General features: G+C 46.6%; 1 protein-coding gene across 4 annotated transcripts in view; it reads left to right on the top strand.

The window, feature by feature from the left end:
• RAB11FIP3 (RAB11 family interacting protein 3) overlaps positions 1-18,436 on the top strand; it is an 85,850-nt gene that overhangs the window by 29,588 nt on the left and 37,826 nt on the right. For all 4 annotated transcript variants that reach the window (XM_057528575.1, XM_028166346.2, XM_057528574.1 and 1 more), the window contains exon 2: positions 15,278-15,371. In XM_057528575.1, coding sequence (XP_057384558.1) covers positions 15,278-15,371 — 94 coding nt within the window. The remainder of the gene's footprint in view (positions 1-15,277; positions 15,372-18,436) is intronic.

Below are 18,436 nucleotides of genomic sequence, written 5' to 3'. Positions count from 1 at the left end.
ACACCGCTGGCTGTTGAGTCTCACTTCGCTAGTTCCTCGCCCAGGGCTGCTCCTCCCCCTTTGGTCTCACTGACTCCCAGGCTAACACTGTAAATGTGGCCTCTGTGCTGATGACCCCCAACATCACTTCTCCAGCCCGGCGCACTCCTGGATGCTGGGCTCATGCTGGGATGTCAGATGGACGTCTCAGACTCATGGCTGAAGCTTTGAGTGCCACCTGCAGTGTCCCCATCTCAGTAAACAGCAGTCCCACCCTTTCAGCGACTCGGGCCAAAACGTCTTTCTCTCACCCGACTTCTGATCCATTTGGGAAATGCTGCTGGCTCTGTCGTCAGGGTACGTCCAGAGTCCCACCACTTCTCAGGCTTCGCCTGTTGCTCTGCTTGCCTTGTGGGAGCACTGCCTTATTGCCCCACCCTGCAGCCTTGGCTCACAGGCAGCCAGATAGTAGTGTTAAGGCAAATCCTGTGACTCCTGTGCTCGGAGCTCTCCCAGGGCACTGACCTCCTTTCTGCTGCCAACCCCTCACTCCCTCTGCTCCAGCCACTGGCCTCCTTGAGGCTCCCTGTGTGCCACGGGCTCGCCTCCTCTGGCCCTTTGCACTGGTTGTGCCCTCTGCCTGGTGTCTGTCCAGGCTGCATTCCCACCTGGGACTCAGGGTCCTCCACCACGCTCATTCAGTTCCTTGTGGTTGTAGGGCTGATATCCCTGTTTTCTTGCTGGTGGTTGGCAGGCAACAGCCCTTGGGTCCTACTGGCCACCCTCAGGTCCAGCCACGTGGCCCTCACAGCACAACAGCTTACTTCTTTGTGACCAGCTGTCTGCTACAGTTAACACACGCACTGGCCTTCATGTTTGCCGCACACGGCTATCCCATCATATTCACAAGCTCTCTCAGGACCCTGTCCCCATAGCGTCCAGTCCTGGAGCAGCGGACAACACAGAGCCAGGTCTCTGCCCAAGGCACCTGCAGTAAGGTCCCCAGTCGACAAGCCCAGCTCGTCAGCTTTTTAGTGACCACTTTTAAGTATAGAGGGACGGTCAGGGACCTCAGATACTTTAGGGAAGCCTCCAACAAGAAAGGCAGAGACCAAACCCAAAAACAAAAAAGAAAAAGTGGAAGGCACTTGAAGGGAACAGAGTCAGTGCAGAGAGCAGAAGAAAACTTGGAAAATGAAACTTGATTTATGTTGTCAGATTAAAGAACACATCACATTCAGAGAACTAGAACACACCCTCAGAAATTAAAAACGAAATAAAAGCATTTCTTTAATAAGAAATTAAAAACGAAGATCAAGTCAAGAATACATCCCAGAAACTTCTTTAAAAGGCAGAGATACTAGGAGATGAAAGATAAGGACGAGGGCGTGATTAATGAGGTGCACTGCTGGACCAACAGGTGTGGGGAGGGGCCCAGAGACACCGTCATAGGGACCTTCAGGAGGACTGCGTCTCCAGGTGAAAGGGCTCTTCCTGTGAGGAGAAAGTACCCCCAGCAAATATGGCGAATCCTGCCAATAAAGAGAAGGAGATTAAAACAGGCCACACACAAAGCATTACGATGGGGTTGGTATCAAGAGGCCACAGCACGTGCAGGAGTGGGGTGGATGGCCTTCCCACTGCATCGGGACAGGTTTCCACCCTACAGCCGGGTGCAGGCACCTGCCCAGGTAAGGGGAGAGTGCTGGCCTCAGATGAGGATGCTCAGGGTGCATACCACACACCCCCTCCTCACGAAGCTGCAGGGGCTTCTGTGAGATGAAGGGCACTAAGAACGGAGGACACAGGGTTCCCAGCATGGAAGGTGGGATCACGGGCTGGGAGCAGCGGCATGAGGAAACACAAGGAGTCGGGTGGGGCCGGGGGGTGGGGGTCTGGGGAAGGTTGGATAGAGCAGTAGGTGTGTGGACAGTGGAGGCATGGAAAGCAAGGGAATTGCTAAGCAGAGGAAGAAATTATGTAAGCAAGGCAGTGCTCTCCAGTGAAAAATATTTCTGTACTCCATGATGTGAACGCTGCAGAAGGCCTAGCTAAACTGGGGTGGGAGGGTGGTGTTGAATTCTTGCTTTTCACCATAGGAGGCCAAAATGCAGCATGTAAATTTGACAAGCCACGAAGTAGCACCAGGAGCACATTAGTTAGACGTAGAGGCAGTGAACCCCCAAAACCATCCGAAGCTGAAGAGCAGAAAGAAGGGCTTCCGAACGGAGCCAGGCGGGCGGGAGTGAGGGAGGTCTGTCCTGCTCCAGCCTGCAGCGCCGTGGCTGCTGAGCTGCATACCTGTACGTACCTGTGCTGGATAACTGTGCGGTTTCTTCTTTTCCTCCTTTACTTATTCTAAGGGGCCTGGGTTAGGCTGGGAGTCCAGGGGTGTCCTGTAAGGAATGACGCCTCCACTTCTGTTATGTGCGGAGAGGTGACAGGCTGGAGGGCACACTGCACGCTGCCCTCACATGTCCGGGAGCAGGGCCTGATAGTCCTTGATCCAGAGAAGGGCCAGGAGGGGGACCCTTTCGTAGCCCCTTGGGGGGCCCATAGTGCCCCTTCTGGGAGTTGAGATGCAGGGAGGGGTGGAGAGGCCTCTGCGTCCAGCTGTGCCTCCTCTTCACCCTGATTAACAGGGTTGCATAAGTTGAACAGACATGTTCTCTGTTACTCCTGTAAATTCTGTTTCATCTTTTCAGCACGTTTGCATAAAGCTTGAGTGTTTCCACTTGACTATTTTCCCGAGTATTCTCATGTGCATTTTAAGATTTTATTGTCTTTAAAATAACATGGAGACGGCTCTGTGAATACACGAAAAACCACTGAATTGTACTCTTTAAATTGGTGAATTGTATGTCCATAAAGCTGTTAAAGAAATAAGGTGGTAGGAATGGCTGCATCCCCTGAAGCGGCTGGAGGTGCCCCTGCCCCAGACCCCAGCCTCCCTGACCCCCACCTCCCGCACCAAGATCTTCAAACAGCAAGCCTCCAAACTCCTAGCGATGACAGACGTAGGGAGACAGCAGCTTCTGGTGTCCCTGTCCCAAAGCACGGCAAGAAGAGCCTCCCAGTCACAGGGTACAGCTGGGCTCTGAGTGGGCGCCATCCATCCACAAAGGACACGGCTGGCGACACTGCAACACCTGTGTCTAAAGACAAAAGTGGATTCCTGAATGTGATACATGAGGAATGACCTTGTCCATCTAAGACCAGCACGATGCTTTTATTTTAGAATTTTCTAAGCCCTCCCTTTTAAACCAGGGGTGGTTAATCAGTTCATCGTAACAGGTGATCTAGAATCACCCCTCCAGGTGCAGAGGCAGGTGGCCTCTGGATGCCTCGGGTGCTGGCTGGTCCCTCCAGGTGCTTGGGCAGAGCAGCCCAGGACAGCTGAGAGGAGTTCTCGGCAGCAGGGAAAACCATTGTATATATACGGCACGTAGTTTAGCTGCTTTATAGATGCTCCTAGAAAGCAGGTCAGATGTCTTTAGGTGGGCGAGCTGCAAGGCTCATTGTGGACATTCGAGATGAGCTACCATCAGCTTCTCTCCCACCCACGCCTGCCCACCCTCACGTCGGTATGAAGTTTATGTATTGCTACAGGAGCCCCTAGAACATTTTGCTTCTTGTCACCATGACTGCTGCTGCTTATTTTTTCCCCCCATGGAATACCACATTTTATACATTCTTGGGTGGATGGACATTTGGGTTGTCTCCATTTTTTTTTTTTTTTTTTATGGCCTTTATTATGTGGAGGTAGGTTCCCTCTATGCCCACTTTCTGGAGAGTTTTTATCATAACTGGGTGTTGAATTTTGTCAAAAGCTTTTTCTGCATCTATTGAGATGATCATATGGTTTTTATTCTTCAGTTTGTTAATATGGTGTATCACATTGATTGATTTGCGTATATTGAAGAATCCTTGCATCCCTGGGATAAATGCCACTTGATCGTGGTGTATGATCCTTTTAATGTGATGTTGGATTCTGTTTGCTAGTATTTTGTTGAGGATTTTTGCATCTGTATTCATCAGTGATATTGGTCTGTAATTTTCTTTTTTTGTAGTGTCTTTGTCTGGTTTTGGTATCAGGGTGATGGTGGCCTCATAGAATGAGTTTGGGAGTGTTCCTTCCTCTGCAATTTTTTGGAAGAGTTTGAGAAGGATAGGTGTTAGCTCTTCTCTAAATGTTTGATAGAATTCACCTGTGAAGCCATCTGGTCCTGGACTTTTGTTTGTTGGAAGATTTTTAATCACAGTTTCAATTTCATTACTTGTGATTGGTCTGTTCATATTTTCTGTTTCTTCCTGGTTCAGTCTTGGAAGGTTATGCCTTTCTAAAAATGTGTCCATTTCTTCCAGGTTGTCCATTTTATTGGCATAAAGTTGCTTGTAGTAGTCTCTTAGGATGCTTTGTATTTCTGCGGTGTCTGTTGTAACTTCTCCTTTTTCGTTTCGGATTCTATTGATTTGAGTCCTCTCCCTCTTTTTCTTGATGAGTCTGGCTAATGGCTTATCAATTTTGTTTATCTTCTCAAAGAAGCAACTTTTAGTTTTATTGATCTTTGCTATTGTTTTCTTTGTCTCTATTTCATTTATTTCTGCTCTGATCTTTATGATTTCTTTCCTTCTGCTAACTTTGGGTTTTGTTTGTTCTTCTTTCTCTAGTTTCTTTAGGTGTAAGGTTAGATTGTTTACTTGAGATTTTTCTTGTTTCTTGAGACAGGCTTGTATAGCGATAAACTTCCCTCTTAGAACTGCTTTTGCTGCATCCCATAGGTTTTGGGTCGTCGTGTTTTCATTGTCATTTGTCTCTAGGTATTTTTTGATTGCCTCTCTGATTTCTTCAGTGATCTCTTGGTTATTTAGTAACGTATTGTTTAGCCTCCATGTGTTTGTCTGTTTTACGTTTTTTTCCCCTGTAATTCATTTCTAATCTCATAGCGTTGTGGTCTGAAAAGATGCTTGATATGATTTCAATTTTCTTAAATTTACTGAGGCTTGATTTGTGACCCAAGATGTGATCTATCCTGGAGAATGTTCCGTGCGCACTTGAGAAGAACGTGTAATCTGCTGTTTTTGGATGGAATGTCCTATATATATCAATTAACTCTAACTGGTCTATTGTGTCATTTAAAGCTTCTGTTTCCTTATTCATTTTCATTTTGGATGATCTGTCCTTTGGTGTAAGTGAGGTGTTAAAGCCCCCCACTATTATTGTGTTACTGTCGATTTCCTCTTTTATAGCTGTTAGCAGTTGCCTTATGTATTGAGGTGCTCCTAGGTTGGGTGCATATATATTTATAATCGTTATATCTTCTTCTTGGATTAATCCCTTGATCATTATGTAGTGTCCTTCCTTGTCTCTTGCAACATTCTTTATTTTCAAGTCTATTTTATCTGATACGAGTATAGCTACTCTCCAGCTTTCTTTTGATTTCCATTTGCATGGAATATCTTTTTCCATCCCCTCACTTTCAGTCTGTATGTGTCCCTAGGTCTAAAGTGGGTCTCTTGTAGACAGCATATATATGGGTCTTGTTTTTGTATCCATTCAGCCAGTCTATGTCTTTTGGTTGGGGCATTTAATCCATTCACGTTTAAGGTAATTATCGATATGTATGTTCCTGTGACCATTTTCTTAATTGTTTTGGGTTTGTTTTTGTAGGTCCTTTTCTTCTCTTGTGTTTCCCACTTAGAGAAGTTCCTTTAGCATTTGTTGTAGAGCTGGTTTGGTGGTGCTGAATTCTCGTAGCTTTTGCTTGTCTGTAAAGCTTTTGATTTCTCCATCAAATCTAAATGAGATCCTTGCCGGGTAGAGTAATCTCGGTTGTAGGTTCTTCCCTTTCATCACTTGAAGTATATCATGCCACTCCCTTCTGGCTTGTAGAGTTTCTGCTGAGAAATCAGCTGTTAACCTTATGGGAGTTCCCTTGTATGTTATTTGTCGTTTTTCCCTTGCTGCTTTCAATAATTTTTCTTTGTCTTTAATTTTTGCCACTTTGATTACTATGTGTCTCGGTGTGTTTCTCCTTGGGTTGATCCTGTATGGGACTCTCTGCGCTTCCTGGACTTGGGTGGCTATTTCCTTTCCCATGTTAGGGAAGTTTTCGACTATAATCTCTTCAGATATTTTCTCTGGTCCTTTCTCTCTCTCTTCTCCTTCTGGGACCCCTATAATGCGAATGTTGTTGCGTTTAATGTTGTCCCAGAGGTCTCTTAGGCTGTCTTCATTTCTTTTTATTCTTTTTTCTTTAGTGTGTTCCGCAGCAGTGAATTCCACCATTCTGTCTTCCAGGTCACTTATCCGTTCTTCTGCCTCAGTTATTCTGCTATTGATTCCTTCTAGTGTAGTTTTCATTTCAGTTATTGTATTGGTCATCTCTGTTTGTTTGTTCTTTAATTCTTCTAGGTCTTTGTTAATCATTTCTTGCATCTTCTCAATCTTTGCCTCCATTCTTATTCCGAGGTCCTGGATCATCTTCACTATCATTATTCTGAATTCTTTTTCTGGAAGGTTGCCTATCTCCACTTCATTTAGTTGTTTTTCTGGGGTTTTTTCTTGTTCCTTCATCTGGTACATAGCCCTCTGCCTTTTCATCTTGTCTATCTTTCTGTAACTGTGGTTTTTGGTCCACAGGCTGCAGGATTGTAGTTTTTCTTGCTTCTGGTGTCTCCATTTTTTTGACCGTTACAAATAAGGCTTCTGCTATCCTTCATCTACAAGTCTTGCTTTGCACGTCTGCTTTCATTTCTCTTGAGTAACACCTAGAAGTGAAATGACTTCTTTTGTGTGATTGTGTGGTAGGAATAAGGCTGACCTTCTTAGGAATTTCCAGACAGTTTCCCAAAGTGGTTGTGGAATTTTCCAGTTGGCAGCAGAGTGTAGGAGAATTCCAATTCTCATCCTCCAAACACTTGGTGTGCGTGGTGTGGCCAGTCTTACATTCTGGCCATTCAAATACACATGCACCTCACTGCAGTGGGAATTTACATTCCCTAATGGTTAATGAAGTTGACTTGAGACCTGAGTCTTTTGAAACTTGTTCTATGGCCCAGTATATAGACTGTCTTGATAAATGTTCCATGTGCACTTGTCAGGATTCTACTTATGTAGGCTGGAGTGTTCTGTAAATGGTTGAGGTGCTTCTGATAAAACAAGCTGTTTTGAAAATGTTACAGTTCAAGGACAGTAGTAACGAGCAGGTGCAGGAAGAAGGGTCGCTCTCCTTGTGAAGGGCTGTGCTTTCCCATGATTTCTGTGACTGGGGCTTCTGTGGCTGGAGTTAGCTGTGGTTGGAGAAGTTGTTCTGGCTTCTTCTGCAGATTATGTCTGCAGGTCTGTAGCAGAAACAATATAATTTGCCAGTAAATTTCTCTTGTTAGAATAACCACGTGGAAGCTGGGCCCGCCTGCCTGCAGCTGGTTGCAGAGTGGGGTTCTCTCCTGGGGTGTTTCTGTGGTCTCCTGTGTCTGTCTGCCCGACGGGGTGTTGGCTGGCTTGGATGGGGTGTACTTCTCTGAGCTTGGTTTTCTGTCTCTTCTTTGCAACAAATGGCAGGTTCTTAATTTCCAGCCTTGTTGTTTTCCTGAAGGCCTCTGAATGGAGTACTTTTGGGCTTGGAGAATAGAACCATCCCCCAATCATTAGCTGCATGGACATTGATTTATCCTCCAAATCATAAAGAAAAATAAAGTGGATTTTTTTTTTTTTTTTAATTTTGGCTGTGTTGGGTCTTCGTTGCTGCGCATGGGCTTTCTCTAGTTGTGGCGAGTGGGGGCTACTCTTCCACGCGGTGCGTGGGCTTCTCATTGTGGTGGCTTTTCTGGTTGCAGAGCACGGGCTCTAGGCGCACGGGCTTCAGTAGTTGTGGCACTCGGGCTCAATAGTTGTGGCTTGCGGGCTCTAGAGCACAGGCTCAGTAGTTGTGGCGCATGGGCTTAGTTGCTCTGCGGCATGTGGGGTCTTCCAGGACCAGGGATCGAACCCGTGTCCCCTGCATTGGCAGGTGGATTCTTAACCACTGTGCCACCAGGGAAGTCCTAAAGTGGAGTTTAAAAAAAATGAATGCTTTGATTCATCCTTGCTCTTTCTAACATGGTAACTATTTAATAATTTGTTTAAAAAGCATTGGTTAATGTTTAGGAATGAATAGCTTGGTACTTTGTGTCCAATTGGTAGCTTCATTGTTGAAATTCTTAGGAATCTTAAGGACAGATTGGCCACTGTGGATTTCAGGTCCCCAGCAAGCGAGGAGCTTTAGGAATGAAGGCCTTCGTGAGATAAGGAGGGAGGATTCAGACTCCATGGTCTCAAGAAGTCAGCTTCTGAGTGGACTTCCAAGCCCAGTGTCTCAGGAACACATAGGCCCTGGGATGGGGGAAGGCTAGAGAATCCTGAGCTGTGGGTCCGTCGGCTTGAGCTGGTCCCTGTCCACGCACGTCAGCAGATGGGGGAGAGGGCTGACCGTGGCAGCGTCCACCAGCCTGCCCAGCACAGAACAGTGCTTGTGGGGGGCCTTGGCCAGAGTGGGTTCTCCACTGCTGAGCTCCCTGTTTGCCTGTACCCCTCCCCGAGTGCGCCCTGTCCATGCGCCAGCCCTTTGTGGTCCAAGGTCCGCCCTCTCCCTGGCTGACTGCCTCCTCCTTTGCTCCCTCTCCTCCCCCCGTCTTTCCTCTCTTTCTTTCTTGCTCTTCTTTGGTCTTTTTCTCCTTTTCTCTCTTATTTTCATTATGGAAAGTTCAAGCCTATAGAAAACTAGAGAGAATTGTGTGATGCCTCCCTGGTGTGTGCCCCCCTGCTCTGACACTTCTCAGCCATGCCAGCCGGGTACATATGTGTAACCACATATATGCCTTACCCCCTAAATATTTCAATAAGTATATATCAAAAAAGCAATGCACTGGGACTTCCCTGGCCGTCCAGTGGTTAAGACTCCATGTTTCCAATGCAGGGGGTATGGGTTCGATCCTCGGTCGGGGAACTAAGGTCCCACATGCCACATGACGTGGCCAAGAAAAGCAATGCACTTGGAAAAATTACCAAAATATCATTGTCACACCTATAAAAATTAACCACCGTTCCTCAATATCATCAAATAATTAGTATTCAGTATCTTGCATCAGTCAGTATTCAAGTTTCTAGTTATCTTATAAATACGATTAAAAGCTTTAAAATTTTGAGTCCAGATCCACAAAGTCCCTGCATGGTAGTAGGTTGATGTATCTCTCCTGAGTCTCTCTTTTTTTAATTAATTAATTTAATTTATTTATTTTTGGCTGCTTTGAGTCTTCGTTGCTGTGTGTGGGCTTTCTCTAGTTGCGGCGAGAGGGGGCTACTCTTTGTTGCAGTGCGCAGGCTTCTCCTCACGGTGGCTTCTCTTGTTGAGGAGTACAGGCTCTAGGCTTGCGAGCTTCAGTAGTTGTGGCTCGCGGGCTCTAGAGCACAGGCTCTAGTTTTGGCTCGCAGGTTTAGTTGCTCCACGGCATGTGGGATCTTCCCGGACCAGGGCTCGAACCGGTGTCCCCTGCGTTGGCAGGCGGATTCTTAGCCACTGCGCCACCAGGGACGTCCCTCTCCTGAGTCTCTCAGTAAAGGTTCCTCTCCATCTTTTTTTCCCTTAAAGACAGCAGGTCCCTTGTCTGTCTCTGTCAAGGGTCTCACGGACTGGGTTTTGTTGAGTACACCCCTCAGTATTGTTAACACATGTTGATCATTGTATTTCCTGTAAATTGGCAGTTGGATTCCGGGTGGATTCAGGCAGTGTCTCGTGGTTCCATCAGAGACACGTGGTGTCTGAGTGTATCTTCTGTGCCCTTGGGGGCACTGAACATCGTATTGTGTGATGTGTGACATGTTGTTACCTCACCAAGGATCGCGGGCAGGACCTGCTGTTCTGATCCCATCGCTGCTGTGCTTAGTAGATGGGATGCTCTGTACAGAGCTATTGCCCTCGTTCATCTACTGTGGCCCCATTATGCCTGTGTAGGGAAGGCAGGCCCACCGCTTGATTCTTTCCCTTTATGGGTTAATTTTCACAATAATAAGCGGGTTCCCTAGTGTCTCCAGTGATAAGCGGTGACTTTTACTGCTGTCACTCCATTGTGGGTTGAGGCGAGTTTGGTGTGTCCAGTCAGTGCTCAGGTCAACTCACTTTCAGGTTGGCTTCTGAGTTCTTTGATGTGACCTGACAAAGTCTTTCACAGCATCTTTGCTCTCAGGGATGACAAGATAGTCCAGGCTCAGCCTGCACTTTCCCTAGCACTTCTCCAAGGGTCCTGGTGCCCTCTAATGGGAATTGGAATGTAAATACCTTCACCTGGGTGTGAGGGGTGCTGACTGCTAAGTGGACAGAATAGAAAGCGATTGTTTTGTTTTTAGTGCATCATGAGTGATGCTTCATGGTGGTACTTAAAATTCAAAATCAGGATAATAGGGTATTTGCCTGGCATCTTCAGTCTTATATCTTTTTCTCCTTTTTCAGTCGTGTTGGGGATCCCAGTCCTCAACAACACATGGGATGGTGGAATTCGAATATCCCTTGTTACTTGGTGTTGCTGCCAGAAAGGTTAATGATCATCTAATTTTCTTTTATAAATCACTTGATTTTTGCATAGTGAAAGGATTTTTTTCTTTTCCTTTAAAGTCTAAGAAATTCACCAGAGTAAGTCTTGTATGAGGTCTTTTGGGGATGGGAGTTGATATTCTTAGGGACGTGATATATTCTCTCAATAGGTAGTTGACACCTGAAACATGGTAAGTCAACTGTACTTCAATTTTTTTTTTTAATTAATTAATTTATTTATTTTTAGCTGTGTTGGGTCTTCGTTTCTGTGCGAGGGCTTTCTCTAGTTGCGGCGAGTGGGGGCCACTCTTCATTGCGGTGTGTGGACCTCTCACTATCAGGGCCTCTCTTGTTGCAGAGCACAGGCTCCAGACGTGCAGGCCCAGCAGTTCTGGCTCACGGGCCTAGTCGCTCCGCGGCACGTGGGATCTTCCCAGACCAGGGCTCGAACCCGTGTCCCCTGCATTGGCAGGCAGATTCTCAACCACTGTGCCACCAGGGAAGCCCCTGTACTTCAATTAAAAAAATAATAAAGTCTCAAGGAAAAAAATAAGGAAAAAACCAAATATGTAGTTAAAAACATTTTTTTTATTCTAGGGAATTTTTCTTAAGTATAGTTTTTTCTTTTTAAAGTTATTTTTTTTCTTGTTTTTGAATTTTATTTTTTATACAGCAGGTTCTTATTACCTATCTATTTTATACATATTAGTGTATATATGTCAGTCCCAATCTCCCAATTCATCCCAGCCCCCCACCCTTGGTGTCCATATGTTTCTTCTCTACATCTGTGTCTCTGTTTCTGCCTTGCAAACCGGTTTGTCTGTACCATTTTTCTAGAGTCCACATATATGCATTAATATACGATATTTGTTTTTCTCTTTCTGACTTACTTCACTCTGTATGACAGTCTCTAGGTCCATCCACGTCTCTACAAATGACCCAATTTCGTTCTTTTTTATGGCTGAGTAATATTCCATTGTATATATGTACCACATCTTCTTTATCCATTTGTCTGTCGATGGGCATTTACATTGCTTCCATGACCTGGCTATTGTAAATGGTGCTGCCATGAACATTGGGGTACATGTGTCTTTTTGAATTATGGTTTTCTCTGGGTATATGCCCAGTAGTGGGATTGCTGGGTCATAGGGTAATTCTATTTTTAGTTTTTTAAGGAAACTCCATACTGTTCTCCATAGTGGTTGTATCAATTTACATTCCCACCAACAGTGTAGGAGGGTTCCCTTTTCTCCACACCCTCTCCAGCATTTGTTGTTTGCAGATTTTCTGATGATGCCCATTCTAACCCGTGTGAGGTGATACCTCATTGTAGTTTTGATTTGCATTTCTCTAATAATTAGTGATGTTGAGCAGCTTTTTCATGTGCCTCTTGGCCATCTGTATGTCTTCTTTGGAGTAATGTCTATTTAGGTCTTCTGCCCATTTTTTGATTGGATTGTTTGTTTTTTAATATTGAGTTGCATGAGCTGTTTATATATTTTGGAGATTAATCCTTTGTCTGTTGCTTCATTTGCAAATATTTTCTCCCATTCTGAGGGTTGTCTTTTTGTCTTGTTTGTAGTTTCCTTTGCTGTGCAAAAGCTTTTAAGTTTCATTAGGTCTCATTTGTTTATTTTTGTTTTTATTTCCATTTCTCTTGGAGGTGAGTCAAAAAAGATCTTGCTGTGATTTATGTCAAAGAGTGTTCTTCCTATGTTTTCCTCTAAGAGTTTTATAGTGTCCGGTCTTACATTTAAGTCTTTAATCCATTTTGAGTTTTTTTTTGTGTTTGGTGTTAGGGAGTGTTCTTTTTTTTTTTTTTTTTTTTTTTTAAAGGATTTTCTTATTTATTTATTTATTTATTTGTTGTTTATTTTTGGCTGTGTTGGGTCTTCGGTTCGTGCGAGGGCTTTCTCCAGTTGCGGCAAGCGGGGGCCACTCTTCATCGCGGTGCGGGGACCGCTCTTCATCGCGGTGCGCGGGCCTTTCTCTATCGCGGCCCCTCCCGTCACGGGGCACAGGCTCCAGACGCGCAGGCTCAGCAATTGTGGCTCACGGGCCCAGCTGCTCCGTGGCATGTGGGATCTTCCCAGACCAGGGCTCGAACCCGTGTCCCCTGCATTAGCAGGCAGATTCTCAACCACTGCGCCACCAGGGAAGCCCTGGGAGTGTTCTAATTTCATTCTTTTACATACAGCTGTCCAGTTTTCCCAGCACCACTTAATTGAAGAGACTGTCTTTTCTCCATTGTATATCCTTGCCTCCTTTGTCATAGGTTAGTTTACCATAGGTGTGTGGGTTTATCTCTGGGCTTTCTATCCTGTTCCACTGATCTGTATTTCTGTTTTTGTGCCAGTACCATATTGTCTTGATTTCTGTAACTTTGTAGTATAGTCTGAAGTCAGGGAGTCTGATTCCTCCAGCTCTGTTTTTTTCTCTTAAGATTGCTTTGGCTAATTAATTTATTTGTTTGGCTGTGTCAGGTCTTAGTTGTGGCATGCAGGATCTTTGTTGCAGCATGCGGGACCTTCATTGCAGCATGAGGGCTTCTCCAGTTGTGGTGCATAGGCTCCAGAGCGTGCAGCCTCAGTAGTTGTGGTGTGTGGGCTTTGCAGTTGTGGCACGCAGGCTTACTTGCCCCGAGGCATGTGGGGTCTTAGTTCCCCGACCAGGGATTGAACCTGTGCATTGGAAGGCAGATTCTTAACCACTGGATCACCAGGGAAGTCCCTTAAGTATAGTTTTTTTTGTTTTGTTTTGTTTTCTTTTCTTTTCTTTTTTTAGTTTATTTATTTATTTTGTTTTTGGCTGCGTTGGGTCTTTGCTGCTGCACGCAGGCTTTCTCCAGTTGTGGCGAGCGGGGGCTACTCTTCGTTGCGGTGCACAGGCTCCTCATTGCGGTGACTTCTCTTGTTGTGGAGCACAGGCTCTAGAGCGCAGGCTCAGTAATTGTGACACCTGGGCTTAGTTGTTCCACGACATGTGGGATCTTCCCGGACCAGGGCTTGAACCCGTGTCCCCTGCATTGGCAGGCAGATTCTTAACCACTGCGCCACCAGGGAAGTCACTAAGTATAGTTTTAATATTTGTTCTTTGCTTTGATTTTTCTTCTGAGGGACTTCTAATATCCATATATTAGATCTTCTTTGCCTTACTTCAGTATTTGTCAGTTTCCCTTGAATCCTTTTTATCTTTCTATTCATTTGTTTCTTAAGAGCTTTGTTGAAGTATAACATATATACCAAAAAATTCATCCATTTAAAGTGTACAGTTCATGAATTTTAGTAAATTTATAGAGTCATGCCCTTCACCTCAGCCTAGTTTTACAACATCTCTGCACCCCAGAAAGATCTCTTGTGCTGTTTGCAGTCAACCCTTGCTTCTACCCCAGAATCCCAGGAAACCACTGAGCTCTGTAAGTTTGTCTTTTCTGAAAATTTTCTGTAAGTGAAAAGATATGATTTGTAGTCTTTTGTGCCTGGCTTTTTATCTAGCAGAATGTCTCTGAGGCTCTTTCACGTTGTATGTGTGTCAGTATTTCATTCCTTTTCATGGCTGAAGAGTAGTCCTTTGTATGGAGGGACCACATCGTGTTTATCCGTTCCTCAGCTGGTGGACATCTGGGTTGCTGCTGCTCCTTGGCTGTTTTGAATAATGCCGCTTGCTGGAAACATTTGCATACACGCCTTTGTTTGGACCCACGTTTTCCTTTCTCTTGCAAAGATCCCTAAGAGTAGAGTTTCTGTGTTGTGTGGTTGGCCCTGGTTTTCCAGATTTCCCAGACCATTTCCCACCCTTCCTGGCAGCGTAGGAGGTTCCTGTGCCTCCACTTCCTCAGCAACACTTGTTGTTGTCAGTTGTCTTCATTACAGCCGTTTATGGTTTTAGTTTGCATTTCCCTAAGGACTCAGGATCTTGACCATCTTTTCATGTGCTTATCAGCCATTTATATATCTTGTTTGATGAAATGTCTATTTAAATCTTTTGCCCATTAAAACGAATTGTGTGTGTCTTCTTGTTGAATTTTAAGATTTCTTTATACATTCTGGATGCAAGTCCTTTATCAGATATATGATTTGCAAATATTTTCTCCCAGTCTGTGTCTTTTAGTTATACTAATGGTGTCTTTTTTTTTTAATTAATTTTTATTGAAGTATAGTTGATTTACAGTGTTGTCTAAGGGTGTCTTTTAAAGAGCAAAAGTATTAAATTTTTATGAAATCCAGTTTATACTTACAAACAGAAACTTATCTTCTTTTTGGAGAGTTTCATTCTCTGGAACATCACGTGTGAATTATCCCACTTACTCTATTATTTCTGATGTCCAGAGTCTACTTGCTGGAGTCAGTTTTACTAAGGCCTCTGCACGGCTGGGGTGCCTGTTCGGATGGGCATGTCTGTGCTGTGCATAGCGCCTGGATCCTGACTGCAGGAATGCCTAAAACTTCAGCACACTCAAGAAGCATGGCTTTTGGCCTGAGAGCAGGGTCTTATTCCGTGGTTCGTGGTTCATGGTTCTGGGTACTGTTGGCAGCATCTCCCCAGATGCCACCTGTGCCCTGGCTGGAGCTGTTGCTGGCACTCCAGTCAGAGGACCCGATGGCCCTTACTTTCAGCACCGCCCCTTGCAAGCCTCCTGCTTCTCTGAATGTGGTGAGATGTCACATGCACGACCCCCCGACCACCCAAAGTGTGAAGGCTCCGATAACATTCTCACTTGGCCATTGCAGGTGAAGGACTTAACGAGGTACTTGGATCCCAGTGGGCTCGGCGTGATTAGTTTCGAAGACTTCTACCGAGGGATCACAGCGATCAGAAATGGAGGTCAGTCACCCCACCGTGTGCTTCTGTCGCCTCACTCCTTCCTTAGCCCCCTCCCTCAGCCCTCTGCCCCCCGATTAGTGACCCTCACTCCTCAGACTCCTTTTGCTGAGCTTCACAGCCTCCTCCTCCTTAGAGCCCCTGAAACATCCCAGGTTTCAGGAGGCCCTCTCTCCCACCTCGTTCTTTGGTCCTCACGCCCTGTACTCCAGAATTCACTGACTCAACTACTTATTTGTAATGTTAGAAGTCTACTGCCCCTTTCCCCAGAAGTTTTTTTTGTTTTTGTTTTTGTTTTTTTAATTTATTTGGTTGCACCAGGTCTTAGTTGCAGCAGCCTGGCTCCTTAGTTGCAGCTCCAGGGCTCCTTCAGTTGTGGCTTGCCGGCTTCTTAGTTGCAGCACATGGGCTCCTTAGTTGCAGCTGGGGGGCTCCTTAGTTGTGGCATGCATGTGGGATCTAGTTCCCTGACCAGGGATTGAACCCAGGCCCCCTGCATTGGGAGCATGGAGTCTTGTCCGCTGTGCCACCAGGGAAGTCCCCAGAAGTTTTTTTTTTTATGAAAACTTCCAAACATACAAAAACATTGCAAGACTTACACAATGAACACCCACACGTGTGTTTGCTGTCCACAGTCTGCAGGGAACATCTTCCTGCGTTTGTGTCATTACATATCATATATCCACCCATACATCTGTCCAACAATCCATCTTTTTTTTTTAAATGGGATGCATTTTAGACAGGTATACTACCATACACTCCCCCAAACACCTCGTCCTGTGTATCAGTCATTACTTAGAGTTCAGTATTCGTTTGCAGTCTTATTTTGAGTCAAAATTTACCTTTTGTGAACGCACAAATCTTGTGTGCCCGTCTGTGAATGTTGATGTTCTCCTGCTGGGATGCAGACCCCTGCCCAGAGCCTTACTGCCCCCGGAGACAGCTCCCTGCCGGCCTTCCAGTGATCCCCTCCCTCCTGCCGGCATCTCCTTGGCTGGTTCTGTCAGCATGGATTAGCCTTGCCTCTTGTGGACATCACATAAATAAACCATTGGCCACACTCCTGTGTTGCGTTCGCCCGCGTGTGATGCTTGCGACTCACCCGTGCTGCCGCGTGTCAGGGCACTCTTCCCGTGTGGAGCTGTGCTCGCCTGCATGCCTATGCAGTTTGTCTGTCCGCCCCCCAGGTGATGGACAGTAATATGTCTCCAGTTTGGGGCCACAATGAATGAACCTTCTAGTGACGCTGGGGTCCAAGTCTTTGTGTGGACAGTGTTGTCATGGCTTTGGGGCCTGTGCCCAGGGATGGGATGGCTGGTCGTGTGCTGGCTGTGAGCTTAGTTTCGTACAGAACTGCCAGAGCGAACACTTCACACTCTCACCGGTTGCCCATATGCTGTCCTTTTAAATAAAATCCCGAAGCTCTGAATAGAGCTTTCCTTCTCATTCCCCATCTGTGGCCATGTGCTGGGGTGAGGGTGGTGGGAGGTCCCAGTCGCAGGCTTGTTCCCTCCTCCTGCTCTTGGCGGAGGAAGAGGAGGACGTGCAGACCTGGGTGGGGCCATCAGTTACCTGATGGGGCTGGGTCAAGGGATGCCCTTGGGTCTTATCAGCAGTTGTTGGTAGTGTCACCTGTCTTGTCTGTCCCCACCCCCAAGTTATTGCCTAGCAGTGTCACGTGGGCAAGGTTTCCTAAACCCCAAGTCCCCACTGGCTCTTTCTCCCAGTCAGTCTGCATGCACGCCGTCGGAGGCCCCACACAGCCTGGGGACCCCATGCGTGCACGGCACATGCCGAGGCCGTGTAGCTGCCCTCAGTGTGGTGGGTGGGGCCGGGCTGGAGGACCCCACGGGCCAGGTCCGGGCTGGCAGCCCTCTCTGGGCCGGCTGGCACGAGGCTGGTCCAGGTGGGGGGCAGTCCCAAGGCCCGTGTGGTGAGCTGGGTAGTACCACCCAGAGGTGGTACTGGGGGGGGGGTGGGCGAGGTGAACCCTGGGCTCCAGGCTGAGAGTCCGCAGGCGGAGGCTTCGTGCCTGTGTCTGGATCTGTGTAACCAGTGTGTTGTAGTCCTTCAGTGATTTTTTGGAGGTTAGGTGTGCGGTTAAAACAGAAAGTTGTTTAAAACTTCATCCCTTGCGCAAAGTTTTTTGGTTGCTTCATGCAAATTTTTGCTTCTCCACCTCCAGTGTATCTTGGTGCTTCCTGATATGGTGTGCTCACCGCCCCACAGCAGGCACCCGAGCCAGGCCTTCGGGAAGGTCACCGGGGCCGGGGCCACCGCAGGCACGCCCAGGACGCTGGGGGCTGGCTTGTCCGCCCACAGCTTCCTCGGTTAACCTTTGGGAAGCTCTAGGTGTGGGCTTTTTTCTCTTAGTTTTAACAAACCAGTGTGATTTTTTCTTTGACTCATCAATTATTTTAAACAATTTCTAAATGTATTTTAAGATCTTGTCAATAATTTGAATCTAATCATGTGTGTGATAGTCAGAGAATGGGATCTCTGTGCTGTGCCTGGAGTTTGAGGTCTGCCGTGTGACTGGTTTTCACGCGTGTGCTGCGTGTGCTTGAGAGCTTCCCGCTGGGTCCCTGGGTGTCCAGACCCAGCGGGGCTGGAGCCGCTGCATTGGGTTGCCTGGTCTCAGTCCCGGGGGTCAGTAAGGAGGTCACATGTCCCGGAGGAGGTGGCTCTGTGGGTCTTTGTCTTCAGCAGCTTCATTTCACCTTCACCCCATGTGATGGGTTGGCTGCAGGCTGGTGGTGATGGGAGCCAGGGCCCCAGGACTGGTGGGTCGTTGGAGAAGGCTTTGCAGCTCTGCCCGAGGGCTTGGGGGTGGGAGGGTGGTGGGTGCATAGGGGTCAAGCCCAGGACATCAGCAAACAGTCACTCATGCCAGGAAAAACAAGACGTGGAGTAAGAGGAAAATGTGCTTCTGGAATACTCTCAGCCAGAGGGGATCAATGTTTATGTGGTCACAGTAATTAAACAAACTGAATATTCAGGTAAGCAGAGACTAAGCCATTTTGTGGGGAAGAAGGTGCTAAAGTCCCTGAGTGCTGTACCGGGACGTC

This window comes from Balaenoptera acutorostrata, chromosome 15 (assembly GCF_949987535.1).
Source record: "Balaenoptera acutorostrata chromosome 15, mBalAcu1.1, whole genome shotgun sequence".
Lineage (NCBI taxonomy): Eukaryota > Metazoa > Chordata > Mammalia > Artiodactyla > Balaenopteridae > Balaenoptera > Balaenoptera acutorostrata.
Note: the sequence above shows the minus strand (reverse complement) of the source record. Positions and strands in the feature narration are given on the sequence as shown.